Genomic DNA, 17,984 nt, shown 5'->3' on the forward strand with positions numbered 1-17,984 from the left:
TTTCATCTCTACTTCTTTCACCCACATCACTCTTCAATCCTACACCTCCTTTGCTCCACCCCTTCTATCCCGTCCCTCTTCTAGTCTCCAATGGATCGCGTTTCTCACTCGACCACTGCAGTTTCTTCTGCCCACAAAACATCATTACCCAATCTTCACAGACGCAGCCTTAAAACTCTAAAGTCAACACCCTCAACATCATTTTCATTCACATCTTCAGCAACACATTCAGCACCATCATCACGGCCTCTGCCCCTTACAAAAGAAAATCTCATGCTTGTCACAGACGAAACAGAGCAGCCAGCAAATGTTCTGATACGTTACTACAATGGCATGGCTACCGTCTCTACATCAACCTCATCAACCTCAACATCATCCACATCCTTTTCTTCATCTTCTTTATCAAAATCAGAGAAATTCTCAACATCACATATTCCCGTCCGCCGTCGTGAGCGCAGACCATCTAGTATGGATGCTGTCATGCAATCTCCTCGGTTACTCCCCTTCCCATACCACAACGATTCACTATTTCTGCCAACTGCAGAACAGAGCCATCGTCCCTCCACAACCAATTCGCCAAATTCATCTCTTCTCGACATCTCTATCCCACCCTCCCAACAAAACCAGTTTCAATATCAATACAAACCTGCCGATGGTTCCACACCCGCACCTTCCAGGCGCTCGAGCGCTACAGACCACAGACGTCCTGTACAAGTCCCACAAGCTCCGCGTAGACAGTCGAGTGCACCAGGGTCATTCAATAAGGCCAGAATTGCATTCACAAAAAAGAATCGTACTTCTAAGCGGAAATCAGCACCTGCAGGTACTACCGTCCAAATGGCCCCTTCTCTAGACACGAGCAGTAACAACACCAGTGACAGCAACAGCAGCACCAGTGATCCGTGCGAGCCCGAAAGCCCAACTTGGATTTCACGAGCTCTGAAATTCTTTAGCAAGCGCAAGACAGCACCATTAACAGCAACATTATCAGCAGCACAACAACCGGCATCAAAAGTCTGCCGATTTTCTGAGCAACCCGTATGGTACAGCCAATATGCCAACAATCCTCGGCCCACTCCAATCGTCTTGGTCTCTCAGAGTATGGCCGCTGCTGCCTAATGTCGTACATATCTTTTACATTTATACCCTTTTTTTTTCTTTTTCTTTATATTGTTTTTTTTCCCTTCTCTTTACTATATATGCCCCCCCCCTCTCTCTCTTTTTTTCCCCTCACTCACTCACTCATACATCATTTAAGCTGTGGTCTCTCTTGTTTCCAAGGTTACCTATTCTTTCCTAAGCACTTCTCCTCTTAATCCTCATACATCTTCACTCCCAACAACAACCAAAAGAAGAGAGAAAAAAAGAAAAACTCATTATGATTTTTCTCTTATATATTGTGTTTTCTTTTTTTTTTTTCTTCTTCTTTGTTTCGATGTGTGATGCTTTGGTCATCTATTGCACTCGAATTCAATAACTAAAGAAACACATTCCTCCCATTTACCTACCTCCTCTTCCTCCTGGCTCATCGTTTGCCTTTTTGGCAAATCTCTTCCTTTCTCTCCCATCACATAAACCATATATACGCATTTCACCTCGAGCGACATGTTGCACGTTTCTCTCGTCATGCACATAGATTTCCTTTCATTCTTTATCTATCATTTTCATCTTCATCTTTACACTTTTTTTTTCTTTACTATTATACTTATCATTATCACTATAATTATCATTATCATTACCATTATAATTAGCATTTCATATCAATTACCCTTTACCCTTTACCCTTTTTTCCCTATTTCTATACATAATATTCTTAAATTTTTAAATTCTATAATATTTACTTATCTTATATACATAGCCCCAGAACCACACTTCCACCCCTTTTATTCCTTTCTTTTCAGGTAAAAGCAATTCAACTTCTTTTTGGTTTTATTGCTGTCCTGTCCTTTCTTTTTCTTTTTTTTTTCTTTTTTCTTTTTATTTTCATTTTGTCTGTTTGCATTCATTTTATTTTCAATCAATAAAAACTTTCAATAAATATATATATATTTTTATTAAGAAAAAAAAAGAAAAAAAAGAGAGGGCTCATGTACAAGAAAGATACATATATAGAAGCAAATAGACAGACCCACAGACAAAATGGTCAATTTGGTCAAATAGACTAGAGAGAAAAACAAAAAAAAAGCATGAGAGATAGATTTGTATACTGTGTTCATTTCTTTCTTTCTTTCTTTTTTTCTTGATTGTCTGTACTCTCAATTACCAAGGATTTGTCTTTTTACTGTTACTTTTACGATTACTACCCACCCATTTAGTCGTGCTATTCTTTACATAGATTTATATATTTATATATTTATATTAGTTTAGCTTTATACAAGCTTCTTGGAATTGTACACTAGCCAGTATCACCAAACAAACAAACAAACAAACACGCAAAAACGAAACAAAAAACAAAGCAATTAGACAGAGAAATAAAGAATGTGCTACTATTTCTCTTGATTTTTTTCTTCTTCTTCTTCTTCTTTTGCTTTGGTTACTCACGGCGTAGCACTTGATTTCACAACTCATCTCTCTCTGTGTGTGTGTGTGTTTGTGTCTTATTTCGGGTGTCGTTGTACAGAGAAACATGGTTCCAAAATAACAAATATCGCCACTTGCTAAAATACACCCACAAAAAATACACACACCAATATATATATATATATATAAAAAGGAACCTGATGTATGTAGGTATGTATGTATGTATGTATGTATGTATGTATGTATGTACGCCCTTATCCCCCCCCCCCCCCTTCTTTCTTTTCTTTTCTTTTTTGGTGACTTTCTATATCTTCACATCACTCCACTATCTCCTATCTCCCCCACGATCCTTTAATACATATGAACCGAGGGTACTATAAAAATAGCAGAGACAGAGAAATATAGAGAGAAAACAAGAGAGATAGAAAATAGGGCTAAATATCTTGACACTCTGGTGATTTAAACCAATCGCCACGCTTTTCATTAATCTATATTTAATTATTATTACTATAGATATAAATAAGTACATAATAGTACTTTAATGTCTATTATATACATAAAATATATATATATATATAATTGGCTATAGACTTTGACACACAAAGTTAATTGACACACGCACGCACGTATACACCCACAAAAAGGAAAATGGAAATTGAAACAGATGTTGAGAAAACGGCAAATTTTCAGTCTAGATATCAATTTATACTATATTATATTATTATTTTGCTGGTCTAAACAAACACACACACAAAAAACCCAACTTGTAAGAATTATATTGTACTATGTTGTGCTGTGTAATTACTGTACTGCACTGCATTGTACTGCACTGTACTGCCCTGTACTGTACTGTATTGCATTGGATTTAATCTGGACCAAAAAGAACAAAAGATCCATGGTAGATTTAACAAATTCTTATATTTTTTTTTGGGGTGTGTACCTTTTCTTTCTCTATTCACCTTTTCATTATTTCCTTTCTCCTCTTTTTTTTTCTCTTGATAGTCAAGGCACAAATATACATACATATTCTTGTGTAAGCAAATGCGTGTGTATCCCCAACATATTGTTCTTTTAAAGATTTAAAAGGCTTGCTTTAATTAACTTGATCTGATTGAATCTGTAATATATCAAGATATAAAATTGTACCATATTTTTTTTAAAAAAAAAATCTAATTCTCGACTTTTTATTTTACATATATATATATATATATATATATATATCCTGTTCATTTCTTATCTTTATACAATCAAAGAAGTCTATCTTAACGATTACAATGATCAAAAGAATATAAATGTGTATCCATAGTTACATATATACCTATATTATCTTATCCGTGCTTTAATTGTGTCAATTGTGTCAAACGTAACATAACTTTGGCCAAGAAATAATTATACAATTGTTTAATAATTCACTCACTTAATCAATCTAATCGATCTTTTATTATTTTATTTAATAATAATGCCAACAAATAAAGAGAAAAAAACGTATTACATATATATATATATATTATCAACGGTACATGAATAAGGCTTGAGTATATTGTTTTAAATATAATAAGCATTTTAATAGGGAGTAATTCAACAATCGTTTCTTTCTTTCATTTATTTATTTATTTATTTAAAGTTTAAATATATATGTATATATCACCAAGTCCTTCAAAAAAATATCTCTGGCTTCTTATTGGTCAATGGTCTAAACCTTAAAGTAAAATAAAGCCTGAACATTTTCAGAAAAATAAGAATTAAAAAAAAATGTGTTGAATACCCCCAAATTAATATAGCAGTAAAATTTTGATCGGGCCCATCCTTTTTCCTTTTTTTTTTAAAAAAAAGGCCATTACGGACGTTGTCTACCAAATTTTATTTTAATTTTTTAATTTAATTCTTTCTCTTCGCTTCTGCGCCCCTGAATGCAGTCACGGCCGTGACGACACGAATACACGCGTCAGTTGGAACTTACGTCGTTCAGGCAACTTGAACTCCACTACAACCTCCACACGTCCGTCTGTCGTGAGTCTCCTCATCCTACTACTCCTAGTACTGCTCCACTTTTTTTTTTCAATACTCATTCAAACGATCCGTCTCACATCTACACACAATCATGCCACCAAAAGAAGACTGGGAAAAGTGTATGCAGTCATCCCTCCTCTCTCACAACCATTTATATATATATATATATATATATAAAAGAAAATAAAACTGACACCAAACGCCTATAAAACATATACTTTTTTATTTTTTTCTTGTAGACGATAAGTCCGTTGACGAAAAGGAAGAAAAGAAGATTGTTGGTACGAACAAACTCTAGACACACCTACAAAACTCTACACTCACCAACAACCATAAACGAAAAGAATATATAAAAATATATACGATTATTAACACACATCCACGCATTATGGTTCTTATTTACAGCTCTTGATGAGGGAGATATCAAACTTTTAAAAACCTATGTAAGAATACCATAAATCTATTTCTTTTTTTTTAAAAAAAAAATAATTTTATTGCTCTTTTTGTCGAATAAGAAGAAGAAAAGAAAGGGAAATTTTAATGCTTACTGCATAAATTAACAAGTATCTATAACTCACACTTTTATATATTTCGTAAATAACAATATTCTACATACAGGGTCAAGGACCGTACGCTAAACAACTAAAAACACTTGAACAAGACATTAAGGATGCACAGAAACGTGTCAATGAGAAGATTGGTTAGTTTGTGATGAGGATTTTGTAATCATAATGACATGTAACTGATTCGCAATATATGTATGAATGTGTGTGAATGTATATGCTATAATATTTCTCAGGTGTAAAGGAATCTGACACTGGTCTCTCTGCGCCAAACATGTGGGATATTCCTGCTGATAAACAAAGAATGCAGGAAGAACAGCCACTTCAGGTAATGCATATATATACTAATGAGATTGGGAGATAAGAATATCAAAGAAAGAGTATATATATTTGTGTGTGTATGTGTGTCTTGATTAACTTAGTTTTTTTTTAATCTTATTCCAAAAAAAAATATGACTATTTCTATACATAAAAACGCAATAGGTTGCCCGATGCACAAAGATTATCGAAGGTGGTGAAAATGAAGACGCAAAGTATATCATTAATGTCAAGCAAATTGCCAAATTCGTGGTTGAGCTTGTTAGACATGTATCACCAACAGATATTGAAGAGGGTATGCGAGTTGGGTACGTAATTACTATTTTTCTCTTTGTTGCTTTCAATAATAATAATAATAATTAATGACTTGCTGTGGTGGATGAATAGTGTTGATCGTACAAAGTATCAGATCCAGGTCCCACTTCCTCCCAAGATCGATCCTTCGGTCACAATGATGCAGGTCGAAGAGAAACCAGATGTGACATACAGTGATGTTGGTGGTTGCAAAGAACAGATCGAGAGATTACGTGAGGTCGTCGAATTACCACTGTTGCAGCCCGAGAGATTTGTCAACCTTGGTATTGACCCTCCAAAGGGTGTGCTTCTGTATGGTCCCCCCGGTACCGGAAAAACCCTCTGTGCCCGAGCAGTTGCCAACCGCACAGACGCAACCTTTATCCGTGTAATTGGTTCCGAGCTCGTACAAAAGTACGTCGGTGAGGGTGCAAGGATGATCCGTGAGTTGTTTGAGATGGCACGAACAAAGAAGGCCTGTATCATCTTCTTTGATGAGGTCGATGCCATCGGTGGTGCACGTTTCGATGATGGTGCAGGTGGTGACAATGAGGTTCAGCGTACCATGTTGGAGCTGATCAACCAGCTTGATGGTTTTGATCCTCGTGGTAACATTAAGGTTCTCATGGCCACTAACCGTCCTGATACCCTTGATCCTGCTCTCTTGAGACCTGGTCGTTTGGATAGACGTGTTGAATTCGGTCTTCCTGATCTGGAGGTGGGTAAAATAGAGAAGAGTAATAGAAATAAAAGATAGTAAAGTAATACATTAGTTGATTGAATCAATATATACATACATACATTGATTCTATACACAATTCAATAACAATCTTCTCCAATTGAAATTGAATTGAATTGAATTTAAGCCAAACATTAATCATTACAATATCTAATGTACTTTTTTTTTCTTGGCTGTTATTTCTATTAGGGTCGTGCTCACATTTTGAAGATCCACGCAAAGAGTATGAGTGTTGAACGTGATATCAGATACGAGCTTATTGCGCGTCTGTGTCCCAATGCAACAGGTGCAGAATTAAGAAGTGTTTGTACAGAAGCAGGCATGTTTGCTATTCGCGCAAGAAGAAAGGTAAAAATAATAAAAATAATAATATTATGATGAGAAAAGTCAAAGAGGATCTTGAGTGAAATCTAACTTTTTTTTTTTCTTGAAAAAAAATAATATCATTTATTTGATTTAATTTAATTTATTTAATTCAAAAAGGTTGCAAACGAAAAGGACTTTTTGGAATCTGTCAGCAAGGTTATCAAGGGATACCAAAAGTTCTCCAGTACTCCAAAGGTAAATATATGGATACACATCCACAATTATATCATTACAAATTTTCAGAGTCAAAATCAACTTACATATTACACTACATATTTATGTACTGCAATCATTTGTCTTTGTCTTTGTTTATTTTCAATAGTATCTTATGTGGAACTAGAAAAAAAAGAAGAAAAAAAAAAGAGAAGAAATGTTTGTGTCTGTTTATGTGTGTGTCTATGTGTATGTGCGTCGAACATGGATGTGGATGTAATTTTAATAAACATGCCAAGATTCATCCTGAATATAAATTATTTGTACATGTACCAGAAGGGAAGACAAGGAGGAAGAGGAGAAGGAGAAGGAGGGAACGAAGGAGGGTGAATATTGCAGTGAATTGTATTGGGATTTGTAAAATGAAATAAAAGCGTTAAAGTCGGATAGATTTTTCCTACAGTGTATGTATAATATAAATATATAGCTTGCATCGGAAACACCTACATAAGTTTGATACTAAATTTTTATTTTAAATTTTTTTTTCATAAATGTATTTTATCAGCCCCCATATTTGCTATGTGTATATTAATCTTTGATAACCGAATGCTATAGAAAATATAGTGAAAGAAAGAAAGAGTGCATATGAATATATTAGAAATAATAGGCGAGATTGGGTATATCAAGAAGTCATTTTTTTTTTTGGAAAATATAATCAATTGATATTTCCATTTTGTTTATTTATATATAAAAATTAGATTCAGCCGGGATATTTAATGTACAGACAGAAGAAAATAAAAACAGGTTTACTAGAAATATTTTCTATAAATTTACATATATTAATTTGATCTTTTCATTTCAATTTTAATCAAAAATAAAATAAAATAAAAGCTTGTATCTATCTCTCTTTAAAGCACTAACTAAGAAAAAAAATAGTAATACTAGCTATAAAAGACACTTCTTTATGATACTTATTTTGTAAAAAATAAATAAACAAATTTTAAGTATCAGTCGCGTGTATTGATAGTTGAATCACCGATTCAGACCCATTTTAATTAATTATACTATTTGAATAAGTATTATAAAGCGGCCTAAAAAATAGAATTGAAGGTATGGTTGACCTCGCAACATCGCCGGCGCCGTCAGCGATAGATCGCGAGCTCAATACGCTATCTATTTTCTGTGACAAAAAATGGTCCTGATGATTAAACATGGTCCGTGTTGCTTAGTCGGGATTAAGACCCCGTATACGATGCAGAAACTACATGTTGCTGAACCGAAAATAATATAGTCACAAAATATCATTTTTTTTTATATGTATAAAATATATTTTACACACGCACGCACACACACATAGATACATGCATATATATCTTTTTTTTATTTTATTTTATTTTATTTAAATTCTCCATGACAATTGACAGATTACGCTCACCATGGCAATCAACTACCAAAGCAACAACAACAACAACTACTACTACTACAATACCAACTAGAACCTCTCGTCCAACAAAGAACCCTAATTCTTATCTTTCATCCTCAAAAACAACCCTAAAGACCCCTCTTTCTACTCCTGCTCTTCCTCCTCTTCCTCTCAATAGAGTCTCTCAACCTCCAATGGACACAAAATTAACCCGATCTCGTACTCATCAACCACAGTCCAAAAAACTCTCAACTCAACGCTCAAGTGACGGCACCAGTAAAGAATCAATCTCATCGTCATCATCATCTTCATCTTCATCAACTTTAAACAAACCAGCAGAAACACCACGTACCTATCGAAAACGACCACTTTCAGACCAACCCAAGACTACACGGTAAGCTGACTATATATATATATATATATATATTAAACATCGTCTTTGTCTCCAATTTTGGGGGGGGGGGGGGGTTTTTAATTAATTATAATCATTACTATTATGATTATTACTGATTTATTTTTTGACATCTTGACCTTTTATTTATTTATTTTTTTAAAAAAAAAATCGGTATTACTTACCGTCTTCAGAAATCCTCCAGAACTTAAACAATGGTGCCTTGATGACTTTGAGATTGGTAAAGCATTAGGAAAAGGCAAATTTGGACATGTCTTTTTGGCTAGAGAAAAACGAAGTGGATACATTGTTGCTCTCAAAGTCTTGTACAAAAAAGAATTGGCGAAAAATGGAGTTGAAAAACAGTTACAGCGAGAGGTTGAAATTCAGAGTACACTGAGGTAAGATTATATTACCTGGGTACCTACCAACATATTATAGGTATATATTCCATGTGATTTAATATTATATATATACATATACATATTTGAAAATAATAGGCACCCTAATATATTACGTCTTTATGGTTACTTTCATGATGAAACCCGAGCATTTTTAATTCTTGAGCTGGCGGCAAAGGGTGAATTATACAAAGAACTCCAACGTCAGACAATGTTCCCCGAAGCTGTTGCATCAAAGGTACACATTACGAATATCTGATTCCTTACTGTTATTTATTAACTTTTATATATCTATATCTATATTGGTCGAAAATGCTTAATAGTACATATCTCAAATGGCCAACGCTTTAATATACTTGCACAGCAAGCGAATTATACACAGGGATATAAAACCTGAAAACCTAATGCTCGGTATCAAGGGTGAATTAAAGATGGGTGATTTTGGGTGGTCTGTAAAAACTGGAGTAACCGAGTAAGTAAAACTACAAAAAGAGAGAGAAAGCAATGTATATATATATATAGATAGGTTTACGTGTAATACTGTGGATCAAAAAACCAAAAAAAAAGAAGACTTTGGAAGAACCGTTTTGTAAATGATCATTCTTTGATATTGTTACGGCTGTAGATCGCGTCGAAGTACATTATGCGGTACATTAGACTATCTTCCACCAGAAATGGTAGAAGGTCGTAGCCATAATGAGAATGTTGATCTCTGGTCGCTTGGGATCTTGCTATATGAAATGATCTGCGGGAAACCACCTTTTGAAGACGAGCAGAGCCACGATGTGACCTACCGGCGGATTGTAAAGGTAGATATACAGATGCCAGCCTTTGTTAGCAAAGATGCCGCCGATTTGATCAAAAGGGTGAGTAGCAGTATAAACTTATATGTCGTGTGTATAATACAAAAAAAAATGAACGATAGAAGACGAAGTATATTAACTAAATCAATCACTCACTCATTTTTATTGTATATATTTACATGTTCAAAACTCCCTCTTTCTTGAACTTTTCAATTTATAGTTGCTACAGTACAAGCCTTCAGATCGACTACCACTTAGGCAAATACCTAACCATCCATTTATCACCAAATATGCACGGCCAACCAAGCCAAAAGAACAGTATCACAGCTGATGACTAATTTTGATGATTTGATTTTTAATACATTAATGCTAAGAATAACAATGACAGTAATATCATATTATATATTGCGTATACATACACATCAATGTCTATATCAATTTTGTAGACTTTAAGTATATACTTCTTGTATTGAATTTATTTTTTATTTTCATTATTTTGCTTTGCTTTGCTTTGCTTTGAGTGTATGATATATATATATTTATGTATGTGTATGTGCTTGTTAAAGTTCTGTCAGTCTGCATTTGTAGTTGACGGAGTATGACGAATAAATTGATTTGTCAGTTACGGGCATTGTTCTCCTTGCAGGAATTTATGATGCAACTCATATCACAACCAATGTAACAAATATTCGCTTACAGCACCAAAAATAAAATAACAATAAAGGTAAAATAAGGTAAAATACGATAACCTACCTTACATCCCAATATCACTATTAATTCAAAAATAAACCAATCAAATCCTAATTACACATTAAATACTAAAAGTTAAGCACCCCACACAATTTACGTACGCCTTACACACACTCTCACTCTCACTCTCACTCTCACTCTCTTTCTTCTATCTCCTACAGATATATGACCAATAAGGTCAATAAGCCTCTTCATGCCAGTCACTGAATGACGCAAATCATAGGCGGGAATCTAAAGGTTGCTGCGTATTGCTTTTCTATCCCCAGTTTGCCCCAGCCTACAATATCAAGAGTGATCTTAAATCAACTGGTTTAATTTTTGATTTCCCTTTATATTAAATACACACACATATATATATATATTCTTTATTTCTATTTCTTTTATATTTTATTTTATTATTTTATTTTATTTTATTTTACTTTATTTTATTATTTAAGCTATTCATTCAGAAATACAATAAATAATTAAATAAAAATAAAAATAAAAATAAAATAAAAATAAAATAAAAAAATAAAATAAAAATAATACTAGTATTATTATTATTCTGAGCAGTTAAGTACGTATATCGATATTCACGAACCATAAAGTACAAAGACGATATATAAAATATCATATAATATCATAGTACATAATAGTGTAGTATATTATAGTACATGAAATACAATACAATACAATACAGCAACATACAGCAAAGTACAGAACGGTACAGCACAGTACACTACAGTAGAGCGCAATCCTAACTTGTACAACCACACTACGTTTCAAACAGTCGAACCAACCCGCAGACTGATATAAAGACAGACCCAACAGACAGACGAGCACAAAAAAAATATTCATCGTTTTCATCAATTTTCTTCAAAAAATTAAAATAAAAAAAAGAAGAACTAAATGGGTGATTCATTCTTCGGGTAAGAATCGAAACCGGATATGTACAAATACGACCATCCCGCTGCAATACATATATAAGAAAGAAAAAGAAGAAAAGGATTATATACTAATAATTATATATATATATATAAACCTCGCTTTTTTCTTCTTCTTTTACTATCTTCTTTACTTTACTTTACTTTTATAGGTTCAATACGAAGCTGCCACCCTTGAGTAATGATGAGCGACGACAGTTTGGCGATGATGGTAATATCATACAAGGAGGAAACGCGCAAGGTCAAACAGACTACGGACATGGAATCCGCAACACAGTAGGAGATGTAGAAGTATATGATTTCGGAGCAATGCAGGAGGAACTAGAGGGTGAGCTCGAAGAACAAGACGACGGGCTAGGTGACCAGCTGATCGAAGAAGGCGATAATTTCAATGACGAGACTTTTGGAGGAAACTCTACTGGTAATTTTTATTTTATTTTATCATTTTATTTACTATTTTATTATTTTCCACGCATCTACACACACCTATATATATGTATGTGTATGTGTATGTGTATGTGTATGTGTATGTGTATGTGTTCGTGTGTGTGTGTGTTTGTATATGTGTTCTGGACGGAAATAATATAATGGAAAGCAGAAAAGAAAAGAGAAGAGAAGTAGAGACATAAAGACAAAGAAAACAATAAAAAACATGATAACTAAACGCTTTATTGTATGATATTAACTTACATTACATTATATTATGTTTCTTCTTCTTATTCTCTGGGTCGTTATAACAAAAGGTCAAGACTTTGATTTTGCTGCTAATACCGAAAGATTCAACTCGAACCTCACTGAAGAAGAGGCGGCATTCTTTATCAAGCGTCCGATAAAAGAGGATCAAAGTAAGCAAAAGAATAAATAAATATATAGATAGATACAGAGAAAAGGCGAAAAAGTGCTGGTTGGGGATAAAGAGTATAGACCCACATAGAATGCCGTTCGCTTGGCTTTACAAAATGCCAACACTGATACTAACACTTATCCTGATTATCTACTGTGCATGTGTTATTCATCTTTAGGCCGCCGTTCGAATGTACGTACTCCATGGACTGGCACTAATGGTCATACCGGTAGTCCTCTCGGTAGTCGCCCACTTTCTGGAGACATGCGCAACTCTGGAAATAATCACGACAACGGAAGGAAGTACGGAGAGGTGGGTTTTTATGAATATCAAATATAGAAAAACCACACCATACACTCCACACATAAAAAAAAATACAGCTTGAATTAAGATCATGAGCTCACCTTTTCCTTTTCATTTATTTTGGACAATATACACGCAATACATATATACATATATTGTAGTCTTCTCCTGTAACTCCATCAGCATCAATCTGGGGAAGTTTTGGAGGAACTCTTGCTTCTGGTAAGACACATACATACAACTAATTAGTATTATTATTATTAGCGTCATAGAATACATACATTATACTTGGTACTTAAATATACATATTAATATGTAGATCGTGGGTATGGTGGTGGTTCTCTTGGTGGAAGTCCCGGTGGACTTTCACCATTCGCAGGCCGACCACAATCCCGCCAACAGCCTCCGCAGTCGTACACGCCTTCACCTCCGCCTGGCCTATCACCCTCGTCCTCGTTTGAGCACCAACACCATCACCAACAGCAGCAGCAGCAACAGCAACAGCACCACCAACAGCAGCAACAGCTCCGTAACCAACCTGTGCTGTTGGAAGACATTGAAGCAGAGCTCCAACGCCAGGCAACCACAGGTCGATTCAGACAACACGAACACCAACGACTTTCCAATGACATTGACAACGGAAAGAAGATGCTCAGTCTGGCAGAGGTTGAGGCTTCTATGCTTGCAGCTGGCCATGGTGTCAGAGGTTCTCCTCTTCAGCAGCATCATGCTCAACAGCTGCACAGAGATCAAGGTGTGATGCATTTTGGTGGGGTGCAAAATCCTGATCCTATGCACTTGATGGCTATGCAACAAGCTCAGCAAGCTCAGCAAGCTCAACAAGCTCAGCAACAACAGCAACAACAACAGCAACAGCAGCAACAACAACAGCAACAGCAACAGCAACAGCAGCAAAAGGAGTTTCTCGAACAGACTTTGTTGGAACGTGAATTGAACCGAAGACACATCCAGCGAAAGGTAATTTTATTTATATATTTGTATTTGGGTTTGTTTCTTATTTGTTTTTATTGCTGTCACTGTTGATAATGATACATTGGCTATAATAGTCTCAGTACAACGGACTTATGACCCAGCACGATAAGGATTTCATCAACCGTATCCATCTTTCACAGTTGGCTTCTGACGATCCATTCGCTGAAGATTTCTATTACCAAGTCTACTCATCTATTCATCAGCACGTTGGCCTTACAACCTGGTCAGCCACTAGTGGCAACAGTAACAATGATGCCACGAGCAGAGGTAGAGGAAGAAGAGAGGAATCATCAACGCAGAGAGTGCAACAGCAATTGCAGCGTATTGTGAATGATACCAAGAGACGACCAAAGCAAAGTCAAGGTATGTTTATCTTAAACATATATCTATTCAAGTGTACATATACTTATATCGTATGTCACATACCACGTATCTTATCATTATCCGCAACAACAACAACAACAAAACAGTTTCTTTGGAAGGTGCTCTTGGAAAGATTACTTCTCTCACAGTTCGAAACCCTCGCCAGGTCTTACAAGTATCTGACAAAAAACCTTCTTCGACCAGTAACCAAGATGGGTCTCAAAGTTCCCAAGAGACTCAGACTATCAATGTAATTTTGTTTTGCTATACATATGTAATCAAGTTTTTGTATTTAATTTTCTAATCAACCTTCTTTTTTTTTTCTTTACTGCTTTAAATATATACATATACATATATTTAGAGAGCCAAGCCAATCGTATCTGTTGTGAACGATCGTAGACGAATTCTTAAGATTATCGAAAACATTTATCTTATTGTACTTCAGATCGAACAGGTGCGCAGACAAGGTGCTCCACAGTCTAAGCCTGGACACGAAGACGAGTATGAAGAGGCAGTTGAGAAATGGTAATTTTTTTTTAAAATAATAGTAGCTTATGATGTTACAAACTATATACTACTACTACTATTATTATTATTATTATTGCAGTGAATTAACTGGTTCTTTCTTTCTTTGTATGCGCGTGTGTGAATAATTTAGGAATGAGGCCTATGCAGAAAAGATTCAGAAGCTCTGGAACACATTGAGAATATTAGATACTCCTGAGGGCAGGTAAGATAATGAATATATAGATATATAGATATATATATGATTTTGTATTAAAGGATCTTAAAATTTGTCAATGACAAATGACAATATGTAACCTAAACTTTTTTTTTCATTTTTTTTTCTTAGTCTTCCATTGATTATCTCAATTCTCTCTACTGGCAAGGGCAAAAAGCTGGTTGCTCGTATTGTGCGCTACCTCAGCAGTGATCAGAATCTGACCATGGTGACCGTAATCATTGCAAACTTTGAACAGCTCCAGGTCTGCCGTCATGTCATATATCCCGGCATGACGGTCTCTAATGCCGAAGAAGCCAAGAAGCAGCATTTTGTCACCTATGAGGATGTCGAACTCTTTATGAACTCGGCCGCACCCGCCCTGTTAGGTTTCATCAGTGACGCCCCACTCAGGGTGATCAATGGACTGTTCCAGTTGCTTATGGAAAAGAACAACGTCGAGGTTGTTGCGCAAAGCAGGCCCGGACTTGTGTTCTTGGCCATGCTTTTGTCGCGCGCCGAGATTTTGAAGCAAGGAGGCGGGGCATCGAATGGCTCTGCTCCCCCAACTGCTGAAGAATTAGCCCAGTGGCACGAAGTGTACTCCAAGCTGTTTTCCGCATTACAGGGTCGTTATGCATCCATATTCCCTTCGTTGTATTACCTTGTTCCGATCCATCCTGGCATGAACCTGATGCAAATATCGCATGAGCTCGACGATGTTTATGTCTGGCAGTTTTTGGCAGCCATGGCAGTGGGCGCTTCAATGGAACAACAACATATTCTTGTTACTGAAGTCAGGTATGTGTTTCACTTAATATATATATATAAAACATGTTTAATGTTGCTTCTTGTCCTAACACCGTGTTTTTATCCATATAATTTGTTTAATGATCAACAGAGACCGTGTAATGGAAAATATTGTTCTGGCTCACAGTAACCGTCTTTCGGCACATCAGTCAACACACATGATAGCCAATGTAAATCTGTTCTTACGCGCATTAGGGCTCGATGTCTCACAAGTCACTAAACATCGATAGTCTCTCTCTCTACCTCTACCTCTACCTTTCTATCTCTCTCTCTCTATTCCTTTCCTTTTCTTCTTTTTCTTTTATAAAGCATCTGGTTCTTGAAAGCCATTTTTTTTTCTTTTTTACATTTTATATATATATTATATATTCTAAAATAAAAGTATAAGATAGTAATTTTTTTAAAACCTGTTCTTTTATATCTATGTCCTTTCTATGTTAATTGGATACATACATATATGTGTGCTTCTTAATAAGAAAATTTGAACGGGATGGGGGGTAGATATTACTTTATTGAAAAAAAAGGGACAACTTGAAGCATTTTTGGGACTGCTAAAAATCATGCATTTCAAACCTGGTTATGTTTTTGGAAAAGACTTAAGCATGGACTTGAGGCCGAAACTCACCAAATGTTACCTGAAAATCAAAAGAAGTCTTGCAAGCACCATATACAAATGATGTACTTTAGCATCCCTTTAGACAATTTTACTATTGTTATATTAATACTTGTTGGAAATCAAATGTATTTCATTTTATTAATAAACTTAAAGTAAAACAAAATAGAAGAGAAGCTTATTTTGCTTGTGCTTGATTAACGGATGAATATTCTATAAAAAAGGGGGTTTCACCAGCTCTGGATGCTTGACTGTTGGATGTAGCGGTAGTTTAATTCAAAAAACGATTGGCTGTGACGAAGCTTCAAAAATTGAAAACTGAGCATCCAGGTATCCAAAAAAAAAATTGTTCGATACTCTAGTTGTCGTGACTTGACCAAAATTTACAAAAATTTGTACTTTATGTACAATTGATGGCCAGGTTCATAGAAAAGCAAAGTCAAAAATAAAACATAAGAAATCTATGTAAGAGTGGCTATATTGATACCAAATTATAGAAGTCTAACTTAATTGTGGGGAATTTGGGCATAGGCACTATATTTATGAGTATTCTAATCAAGCGTATTGTACCTATGAATTTTGACATATATGAGAGAAAACATATCAACCAAGAGACATTAATGGTACTCAATAGTTTTTTTCGATATTGATTATTATTGAATAGTGGTTAAGCTATCATTACATCTAACAGTCAAGCATCCGGAACTGGTGAAACCCCTTATAAGTAAAGCTCTTTGCATTGAAAATCTAATATATTATGAGAAAAGCATAGTTTTACAATCTGGGCTTATTTCACCTTATTTCTGAATCATTATTCTTTACATTTGAAAAGGTGATACTGGCTGTGTTGGTTTATGTAAAGAAGTGACCCAAATGGTTAACAGAAAGAAAGGGATATATATTGGTCTCCTTTAACAACTCCTTGGCCCAAATATTGGCAATTAACAGCTTGTTATCTCAAGAAAGATAAAAAGAAAATAAAAGTGATGTGTAAGGGTGTTCCTTATTGCTTTTCTCTTTTGATGCTTATATAGATATTTCAATAATTAATAAATATGCTGGGATAAACTATGCTTCTTTGGATAATTAATGATGAATAAGAGAAAGAAATAGAAATAGATCGATATTGTTGGCATTGATTGTTACAATTCTTGCGTTTTTTAATTGATTTCTTTGCCAGCTATAAGAATTATATTCTTCTTGTGGTCAAGACTTGAGCAATTTATTTACATAATTGATACAAAGAAAAAGATTTAGAAAGATAAGATATGTTTGGGTCATATGGAAGTTCCAAGACACTAGCAATGAGCTAATGAGAATGAGGAATACTTTATTTATCTAAGCTCTCAATGAAGATAAAGCTTCCTAGCATATTTTTATAGTAATAGTAAGGCTGTCAAGTAGCCCAGATCTTAGCTCTATAGAGATCTAATAAGAATACTCCACCAGAAGAGTGAAAAAAAAAAGAGTTTAATATTCAAAAACCTTTAAGGAGGTGGCGGTGATTACCTATATGTAATAAAACAATACTCGGGCTGGCGTTTGTAATATTAAGTGCATGTCAATGCCTAATTGCGTGGCAATGCCTAATTGCATGTGAATGCTTAATTGCATACATGAGATGAAGAAAGTTAATGAAACGTCATTAAACTATTGATTTTTTTTAAAAGAAAAACTGTACCT

General features: G+C 34.9%; 4 protein-coding genes across 4 annotated transcripts; 3 read left to right on the forward strand and 1 right to left on the reverse strand.

The window, feature by feature from the left end:
- Positions 1-22: 22 nt before the first annotated feature.
- On the reverse strand, positions 23-1,634 carry PHYBLDRAFT_188440 (hypothetical protein; the record flags this gene model as incomplete). The annotated part of the gene is made up of 3 exons (XM_018439507.1): positions 23-601; positions 647-1,027; positions 1,505-1,634. 3 exons carry the CDS (start codon positions 1,632-1,634, stop codon positions 324-326), a joined length of 789 nt encoding a protein of 262 aa, XP_018287373.1. The 3' UTR covers positions 23-323.
- A 2,884-nt stretch (positions 1,635-4,518) lies between these two features.
- PHYBLDRAFT_39633 (hypothetical protein) lies at positions 4,519-7,277 on the forward strand. The gene is made up of 10 exons (XM_018440129.1): positions 4,519-4,649; positions 4,770-4,811; positions 4,936-4,973; positions 5,149-5,230; positions 5,330-5,421; positions 5,577-5,719; positions 5,799-6,423; positions 6,634-6,792; positions 6,928-7,005; positions 7,133-7,277. The coding sequence occupies exons 1-10, from the start codon at positions 4,622-4,624 to the stop codon at positions 7,148-7,150; spliced, it is 1,305 nt and encodes a 434-aa protein (XP_018287374.1). The 5' UTR covers positions 4,519-4,621; the 3' UTR covers positions 7,151-7,277.
- Positions 7,278-8,882: 1,605 nt separating this feature from the next.
- On the forward strand, positions 8,883-10,312 carry ARK1 (Serine/threonine-protein kinase ark1; the record flags this gene model as incomplete). Its single annotated transcript, XM_018439772.1, has 5 exons — positions 8,883-9,178; positions 9,278-9,416; positions 9,502-9,650; positions 9,804-10,044; positions 10,202-10,312. The coding sequence occupies 5 exons, from the start codon at positions 8,883-8,885 to the stop codon at positions 10,310-10,312; spliced, it is 936 nt and encodes a 311-aa protein (XP_018287375.1).
- A 1,003-nt stretch (positions 10,313-11,315) lies between these two features.
- On the forward strand, positions 11,316-16,094 carry PHYBLDRAFT_188442 (hypothetical protein). The gene is made up of 13 exons (XM_018439508.1): positions 11,316-11,639; positions 11,807-12,075; positions 12,398-12,499; positions 12,677-12,810; positions 12,963-13,023; positions 13,121-13,575; positions 13,720-13,779; positions 13,869-14,157; positions 14,265-14,407; positions 14,519-14,682; positions 14,816-14,887; positions 15,011-15,679; positions 15,780-16,094. The coding sequence occupies exons 1-13, from the start codon at positions 11,620-11,622 to the stop codon at positions 15,916-15,918; spliced, it is 2,577 nt and encodes an 858-aa protein (XP_018287376.1). The 5' UTR covers positions 11,316-11,619; the 3' UTR covers positions 15,919-16,094.
- The last annotated feature ends 1,890 nt before the right edge of the window (positions 16,095-17,984 follow it).

Source organism: Phycomyces blakesleeanus (assembly GCF_001638985.1).
Source record: "Phycomyces blakesleeanus NRRL 1555(-) unplaced genomic scaffold PHYBLscaffold_22, whole genome shotgun sequence".
NCBI classification, from domain to species: Eukaryota; Fungi; Mucoromycota; class Mucoromycetes; order Mucorales; family Phycomycetaceae; genus Phycomyces; species Phycomyces blakesleeanus.